We start from the raw sequence: 9,094 nt of genomic DNA on the forward strand, positions 1-9,094 counted from the left end.
CTCTTGCTTGATTGAATGATCCAAAACTTATGTAGGGTTATCAGAGGGTAGGTTTCATTGTAGCTATCTCAATAAAGGATATGATTGTACTAGAAATTGTCTATCAAGAGTGAAATGATTACAGATTATATCAGCAGTAAATAAATCCCTAGTGAAATCTTTTATTGTCAACTGGGGAGCATGCCTGCCTGTTTTTTATTTTGAGTTTTTGACTATTTAAATGCATGATCCTCAAGCCAACCTTGATTTGCTAATGTGATCAGTCCATTGTTGGTCAGAGACACGATGGGTTAAGTAATGATCTATATTTATCTCACAAAAGGATCCAGTACCCTCACAATTTAACTCATTTTATGGTTGTAATTTGACTTTGAGAACACCATCTCTGTTGTATTGTTTGTTATTTTGTCTTGTATTAAATTGGTAACTGGTAAGTAACATCTCCTTTTGTATTGGTTTATACATGGGTTGTGTGGGTTCATGCATCTGAAATGTTTTACACTTTACACCCTTCAATATTGCCCTATTGCTTTATTTTTATTGATGCTCTTTCTAGTAATGCATAAATAGGTTATTTCTAGGTGTTTTATAGAGACTAAATGTACTTCTGCCACTGTTCATATTATGTTGGAACTAGAAATTATTGTTATGAAGTAGGCATTTATGCCATGCTGCCCTTCATGGAATTGAAAAATATTAATATATGCTGGTGTTTTTAATATTATAAAACTGAGTGCATGAAATTCTTTAGCATTGGAGCAATGAAACTGTTGAAGACAAATAACTGTACTCTCGTATGTGCATTTACTTTGGAGTTGCAATTATGATGCCTTTGGCAATAATTTAAATCTACAGCTGAATTCTGCATTTTAACAATATCTTGCATTACAAGAAATGCAGTAGTTTAAAAAATATTGAAGCAATATTTGTTCATATCAATCTTCAGGCCGGAGATACAGATTGTAGTTGTGGTGGCAAGATGGTCAAAGGTGTATCTGTGAAACCAAAGAAGGGAGATGCAATTCTATTCTGGAGTATGGTAAATTTTGCCCTTCCTCATCATTGTAGAATAAAAATTGCTCGGTTGTGTAAGACAACTCAACAGCTTGCATTTGCTAAATTGTGCCATTTGTTCACTAAGTTCGAATGCATTAGGGAATCATAGTGTAAAGTATTGTTTAGTTGGATTTGGAAAGAAGAGGATGGTAGTTACAGTATGTTATTTCAATTATTGTATAAGGCATGTGAAAACAGCTATAATAGGTTATAGTTGATGTAGTTAATTGACTGTTGCTTTTGCTTAAATGGTTTTTATGGGTTTTAATCTTCTTTCATTTTTTCTCTTTACCATTGATCACCTTTATCTGGATACATGCAGGCTCTCGATGGTTCGGTGGACCAAAAGAGTATGCATGGAGGTTGTGAGATATTAGGGGGTGTCAAATGGTCAGCTACAAAATGGATTAGAGAGAGGGTTGCCTAATCACTCACTCATTGCCTTTGTAAAGTATTCATTATATCTGTAAAAAGGGTGATATTCGTCTCCCTTGGGCATAGACACTAAGAATAAATATTGCACAAGGTTAGGAAATATTCTGCAGCTGCAGCGGGAGTACATTATGTTGAGCATGAGATCATAGTTGCGGAGATTCGTAGCTGAACATGTATTTTCCATACAAGTATATCTAGGCTATGTACTATATATGCAATGTGAGGAAAGCAAAGAGTGAAAGCTAGTGGACTGACTAGCAATTTTGTGTGTTTCTCAACAGCCTGATTATTTCCAATGGTGAAATTTGTGAATAAAGATGTCAGTGATACATTTGTAGTGTGTTTATAAACTGCTAGAAAAGTATAAATTCAGGTTCTCCATTGATGAGGAGATAAGTTCGTTGTCAAAGAAAATATTTTCTACCAGTTATGTGAAAAAATGTCCTTCATTTGGCATCCTAGAAACACAGCCTTATATTTCTGCTGTCAAATGCTTTAGGAGAGTCATTGTAACTAAATATATTCTTAGGTAAAAAATAATTGACAACCTAATAGTTATTGGTGTAGTTGAAAAAGTTGTACTTGGCAACTTATCCTCGAGGGCCAAGATTACTTGACAACTTCAAAATTTGGTCTAATTTCATTAGATTTTTTGTTTTTATTTTTGTTTCTGCAAACTTCAATAAGCAGATGCATCTAATGAGTTAGTAGAAACAAGGCGAGTCTAGATATATTTAAATGCAAATTTGGTACAAAATACATCCTCATGTGGAATCCCAATAGTTGGTAGCCTAATAGTCTAGTCGGGATCAAAGTGGTAGTGCCCTTGCTGCTAAGAACATTTCCCCTCTTGCATGGCCTTTGGTTTCTTCGTTTTGGAAGTATTTTTTACCTAATGAGTTAGTAAATGAGTAAACAACAGAAACAAGATGAGTCTAGATATATTTGTAATGCAAATTGGGTACAAAATCACATGCTCATGTGGAACCCTGATGGTTGGTAGCCTAATAATCTAATCAGAATTTAAGAGTTAGCACCCTTGCTGCTAATAATATTTTCCCTCTTGTGCAACCTTTGGTTTCTTAATTTTTGAAGCACTTTTTTTTTCCCCTAAAATCAATGTTGTTGATTTCTTTTGGAAATTCTTTTCAAATCCACTCCAAATACAAATGACCTTGTGTAACTTGCTATAAGTTCCTACTAAATAAATAATTGGAAATGTCCAAAAATAACATCCTTTCCACTGTAAAATGAAAGACAGTTATAACTAATGCATTTCTCATTTTCCTTCTGTCAACATAAGAGGTAAAAGATTAACTAATCTAATTGCTTCTGTCTATATACCTGAAAACAAGCATTACATCTATATATAATTCTTAACTACAAATTAGCTAGACGCTAATATAAAATGAAGTACCTGATTTATAGTGATTGCAAATGACTTTGACCTTTAATTGTACAAGCCTTGGTTATCAAAGGAGAAGAGAAGCATTGCCATTGGCCTTAGCCTCCTGACCATGGATCCTTAAGTACCCCCACACAATCTCTATCAAGAAATGCCCTCTCAACCATGGGAATAAGGCTTGGAGCACTACTGTCTAGCCACTAAGCATCATGGTGTTTAAGTGTCGGCTAGTCAGCTAATGGAGCTGTGGAAATCTTCCATCAACCTATCTTCTAACTACTATCACTCTAACATCTAGTGATCACAATAACAAACATGACACTAGCCTACATTGGCCAAGGATTTGTGAGGGCACTATGTACCTGATTTCCCACCACTTGACTTGACAACAAGGCTACAATAAGGACTATCATGAGTTTATACGACCTCAAGGTCATGTAGGATTTTTATCCCTAAGACCAGAAGAATTAGTGTCACACATGATGTCAAGTTCATGGAGGACAATGCATTTAGAAGATCCAAATGTTTGCCAACAGATGATCAAAGTGAGCAACCAACGAAAGCTCTAAGACCAAGTCAAGGGTAACAAAGGTTAACTATAGATACTAGTAAAAGTTTAGGCTCGAGTGGTGAAGATTCACTAAATATGGAGCAATTGGTGCAACAAGAAATGCATCAAGAAAACATAGAGGTTGATATGCCATCCTCTATAGTTGGCAGTGGGAACCATGGGGTTTAAGATGTGCACATGGATACTTAAAAGTTTGTGGGAGCAACCAAGAAGAGTACTAGACAATGGAGACAACAAGCCGAGTTCAATGATTGTGGCATTAGTTAGTTAGTTGATAGATAATGAGCGTTCTAGCTATCAGGAGGCCGCAGAGCATCAAGGATGGCAAGATGTTATGGTTGAGGAATATTCCTCAATAATGCAGAATGATGTGTGGGAGGTAATGCTTAGACCAACTAATACATTAGTAGTTGGATCATGCTAGATCTATAAGATAAAACATGATGCAGATGGTAGCATTGAGAAATAAAAGGCAAACTTTTTAGCAAAGGGATTCTCTCATGAGGGAATAGACTATGAGGAGACATTTGTTCCAGTAGCCAAGTATACTTCTATACAAGGTGTGATCTCATTTGCAACACAACATATCCATCAAATGGATGTCAAGACAACATTCCTTAATGGTGAGTAGGAGGAGCAGGTATGCATAGAGCAACCATGAGGCTTTGTAGCACACAACAAAGAGACCTGTGTGTGCAGATTGAAGAGAGCCTTGAATGGACTCAATTAGACTCCAAGAGTGTGGTATGAGGACATTGATACATACTTGCAGGAAATGGCCTTTGTGAAGAGTGAAGTAGAGGCTAATGTCTACTACTTGGTGGTTGGGGGTGAGGTTCTCTTTCTTATTCTTTATGTGGATGCCCTATTTCATACATGTTCACTAGGCCTTATAGAGGATTGCAAGGGAGACTTTGCACAAGAGTTCGAGATGAATGATTTGAGACTTATGCACTACTTTCTAGGCATGGAGGTGTGGCAAACAATGTAAAGATTTTCCTTGGTCAAGGGAAATATTGCATTGAAATCTTAAAGAGATTTGGGATGGAGGATTGCAAAGCTATGTCTATACCCATGATCATGAACTAGAGGAAGGTAGATACATCTAGGGAAAATGATGTAGATCCCACCTCATATAGGTTGTTTATTGGTTTTCTTATGTATTTAGTCAACACTAGGCTTGCTATAGCATTTGCTGTAAAATCTCTTTGTTAGTACATGGTTGAACCAATGAGAATGCATTAGGCAATGACTAAGCATGTGATGTGTTACTCATGTGGTACAATTGAGTATGTGATCATATATGTTCGAGGTGAAGGAATCAAATTGATAGGCTATACTGACGTAGATTGTGCAGGAAGTACAATGGACAAAAGGAGCACTTTAGGTTGCTGTCTCTTTTTGGGATCAAGACTTGTCGCTTGGTTCAACAAGAAGTAAAAGTCCATGTTTTTGAGTTCAGTAGAAGTAGAATGCATAACAACTAGCATGGAGACAAGTGAAGCTATATAGCTTTAGAAGTTGCTAGTAGCCTTATTTAGTGAGAGGGTTGAGTCAACTGTGATACACTGCGACATTTAGAGTTGCATCAAGTTGTTTGAGAATCCAATGTTTCATGATAGGTCTAAACATATAGACATCATATATCACTTCATCATAGATTGTGTACAACGAGGGGTTGTTCAGGTACAATAATGCCTACAAAGGAGCAGGTAGCAGACAATTTGACTAAGGCATTGGGGAAGGAACAATTCATTTTCTTCATAGATAAGTTGGTTATTATGCAGAACAACTTCCTTGCTAAGAGGGAGTGTTAGTTGAGTTAGCTTGGACAATTATTTTTCCATTTACAATAATTAGAAAATATTTGTTTTTCCTAGGTACTTTGGTTAGTGTGAAAATAAATATTTGCTTAATTATTTGGCCTCTTTAGGTACACGTTGCAACCAATTTTGTTATTGGTGTTAAGGTTATTTTTAATCTCAGTCATTTATTGAGAATCAATCTCAATTGGTTTTCCAACAAGAGTGGTATATAAGGGGGTCAATGGGATTTGGAGAAGATAAGTTTGTGAAGCATTTGCAATGACATGGTGATAGCAGATTATATTGCAGTGTTAGTAGGGCCCTAGTGATAGTGTTGGGGATAGTAGTAGGAGAAAATCAACGAGATAAGAATTTTTTATTAATGTCCAACAATAGACCACAACTTGGTTCTATGGGACTAGAAGCTTACACCAAGATAGCTGACAAATGAAGCACCAAATGATGTCCACAAAAGAACAAGTACAATAAAAGAGGAAGAAAGTAGGAGACATCACAGAAAAGATTAGGTATCCATCCTCAAAGGGAAAAAGTCCAACATCGATTGATATGGCTAACAACTACCAGAGGCCTTGTGGTGAGGTTGAGTGCTACGAGAGGAGTGTCGCTAGTGAAGAGTCCCCTATGGGATCACATAGATTTGGAATGGCCCATGTTAGGGAAATTGGATGATCGCTTCACAAGGTGAGCCAAAGTTATGGATGAAAAGAAGGTCGTAATAAGCTATGCCTACATCTAACTCTTGCAAAATGATAGCTATAAAGTATGGTCGCGAAGTTGTAAGGACTCACGGAGATAGAGCACAATGCGACAATGATCTGTGTACTTGAAAAAATCCAAGAGGGATCTATAGTCTCTAAACAGACAATAAAATCTCCCTATAATCTCGTAGTATATGGGGCATCTTAAAAGGAAATGGATCTTAGATTCTGCAAAGTAGGAGACATCACATAAAATATTAGGTATCCATCCTCAAAGGGAAAAAGTCCAACAACGATTGATATGGCTAGCAGCTACCAGAGGCCCTATGGTGAGGTTGAGTGCTATGAGAGGAGTGTCACTAGTGAAGAGGTCCCCTATGGGATCACATAGATTTGGAATGGCCCATGTTAGGGAAACTGGATGATCACTTCACAAGGTGAGCCAGAGCTATGGATGAAAAGAAGGTCGTCATAAGCTATGCCTGCATCTAACTCCTGGAAAATGATAGTTGTAAAGTATGGTCGCGAAGTTGTAAGGACTCATGAAGATAGAGCGCAATGCGACAATGATCCATGTACTTGAAAAAATCCAAGAGGGATCTATAATCTCTAAATAGACAATAAAATCTCCCTATAATATCGTAGTATATGGGGCATCTTAAAAGGAAATGGATCTCAGATTTTGCCTCTGCTAAGGTACAAAGTCTACACACCTGATCCTCTCTAGCAATATGGTGATCGACCTGGATCTAGAGTTGGTGCGAGCCCACCCTAAAAGAACCAAGGGAGATATGAAGAGCATGTTGAATATCTGGAAATTGGGGGATTGTTGGAATTCTGTTAGTAAGAGGCAAGCAATTTATGCATCTCTTGATTTGTTGAAGTTTAATGTAATTCCTCAGCTGTAGAACTAGTTTCCCTTAAGGGTTTTTCTCAGGGACAAATTGTCTGAAAATATGGTGTCATTGTATTGCAAATTTTATTTCCATACTTTATTGGTGAAGTTGTAGTTGTGTTAGATTAATAATCAGGGACTACAACAATAATTTTTAGAGAGATCTCACCCAAGTAATGGTTTCTATCAATCTAGTAGCGCATGATATCTATTGTGAGTTTGGTGTATGTTAAGAAGTGTTTGCTGAAATTTGTGGGCAAGTTTACTATGCTTACCTACCAATGGAGTAAGCACGAGTTTGATTTTTGTAGAGATACACCCCTTTAACTTTCAACATGGAACAGGATTCAATCAAAAACTTGTCGTAACTGCTTTAGTCTAGTATGTGGATGTTTCCTAGAGCATGCTTTTCTCTCTGTGTAGTCTTTGAGTGGAATTTTACCCCCATTGATAGGTAGCATCATTAGAAATACGTTGGCCAATTATTGGTTGTCTTTACGAGGGGATATCATGATATATAACCTTTAAAGATAATTTTCTTTAGTGTTACATTAAGTAGCTGGCAGTAGAATGCATGAAATGCTACGTACTTTCTTCATTAGAACTATTTCATATTTTTAGATAGGAACTTGAGTCATTTTTCATCAGGTGATTGCCTTATTAAATTGGGTGTTATGTTCCTATTGAAGGAGACACAACATATATAATAGCAATTTCAAGCGTTACTTGTAATCACACCATTATAGGAAGTTAGGTAAAAGAAAGGATAATCTAGGTAAATCGTAGAGAAAAGTTTTATTTTTGGTTGTATAGTGTGGCTTAGAGTTTAGACAATGATACCTCTTATAGACTCATCATACTTTGGGCATACTCTATTTATTGGAGAGTAAACTCATTTAGACCATAATAATGGAGATGAATAGAAACCTTTAAATCTATTGAGATTTTTGTACTCACAATTGGGCATTTGTTCTTCATTTGGGTGTAGGTACAAGAGGCCCAAATCACCTAACAGTTAGCCACTAACTGCAATACTATTGTTCAAACTCAACAACCAATTATACAACTACCCACAATGATCTCTTTAGGTGCTATTAAACTTTAAGAATGTTACTTTATCACAAATAGGCATAGCTATTTCTATAATCTTAGTCTAGGTATAGTTACATGAAAATCATTATGTATTACCTATCGAGTTGAAGGTGTTTTTACAAGGCACTAGTGTATAATATTCTATTTGAATATTCATTTCCAAATTTTCTTCAAATAAATTCCATAATCATAAAGAAGACTTTATGCAATACTAATAAGTAAATAGTAAATACTCATTAAAAAACCCATAAAATGTTTTTGATTAAGGAAAACAGGTTTTGAAGGGTGCTTGAAACCCTTTACAGATCTTATAATTTTCAATGAAGCCCAAACTTAAAAACAACAAACTTTAGATGAGACAGGTCGCTTGACAAAACAAGGCGACCAGGGTGGCCTCATAGATAACACAATGTACTACAACCACCTAAACAAGTTTTAAACAAGAACCTAAAACCTCATGGTTACAAAACAAGACATTTAATCTTGAACAAGTTAAACTACAAGACATCAGCCCAAAGAGGCCAAATTAACCAAAAGAAAATGAGATAGCCTCAAAAAAGACTAGGTGAGCAGTTGGAAAAGAAATTCGAGCCTCAAGATTTACTTTTAGATCTCGTCTTTTGAGAACATAGAGACATATCAAATGATGGAAAAGAGTGCTTGACCTTTTTTCCTTTTACTTTTATCCATCCATCCTCCACCATCCCAGTAGCTTTCTACCAAGCAAAGTCATCCAAACCACAATCATCCCCCAAATCCCTCGCATCTAGGGAAGAAGTACCACCACCACATGAAAGAGGGGCAACAACTCCCCCTGAAGCTAGAGCTACATGAGGAGCATCAGTCGAATCAAAGATAGCAGCAATCAAAGGATGGTTAATAGTAGTGGCCACCACCATAGGGAAAACATTAAATCATACAGAGCAGCAATAGAATCTGCCTCCAAGGAATCTTGAGAAGAATCAATTGACCCACCTCCAATAGAGAGAGCTTTTTGAACCATATAGTGATCATCCAAAAACCACCTTCCACCAAGAAGGTGACTTTTTCGATCTAACCTTTTCGGAGGAGCATTGCGTTGTGAGGTGGCCGGTCTTATGGCATTTTCGACATTTG

At 36.6% G+C, this 9,094-nt stretch overlaps 1 protein-coding gene across 4 annotated transcripts in view; it reads left to right on the forward strand.

The window, feature by feature from the left end:
• Positions 1-1,887, forward strand: part of LOC149557336 (prolyl 4-hydroxylase 1-like) — a 255,775-nt gene extending 253,888 nt beyond the window's left edge. For 3 of the 4 annotated variants that reach the window (XM_089832008.1, XM_089832010.1, XM_089832007.1), the window contains 2 exons: positions 947-1,039; positions 1,379-1,887. In XM_089832008.1, the coding sequence (XP_089688134.1) occupies positions 947-1,039; positions 1,379-1,483 (198 nt within the window). In that variant the 3' untranslated portion in view covers positions 1,484-1,887. The remainder of the gene's footprint in view (positions 1-946; positions 1,040-1,378) is intronic. The other variant, XM_089832009.1, reaches the window with a different exon arrangement.
• Positions 1,888-9,094: the final 7,207 nt, after the last annotated feature.

Source organism: Cupressus sempervirens, chromosome 5 (assembly GCF_028749045.1).
Source record: "Cupressus sempervirens isolate cs-2001-9-10 chromosome 5, ASM2874904v1, whole genome shotgun sequence".
NCBI classification, from domain to species: domain Eukaryota; kingdom Viridiplantae; phylum Streptophyta; class Pinopsida; order Cupressales; family Cupressaceae; genus Cupressus; species Cupressus sempervirens.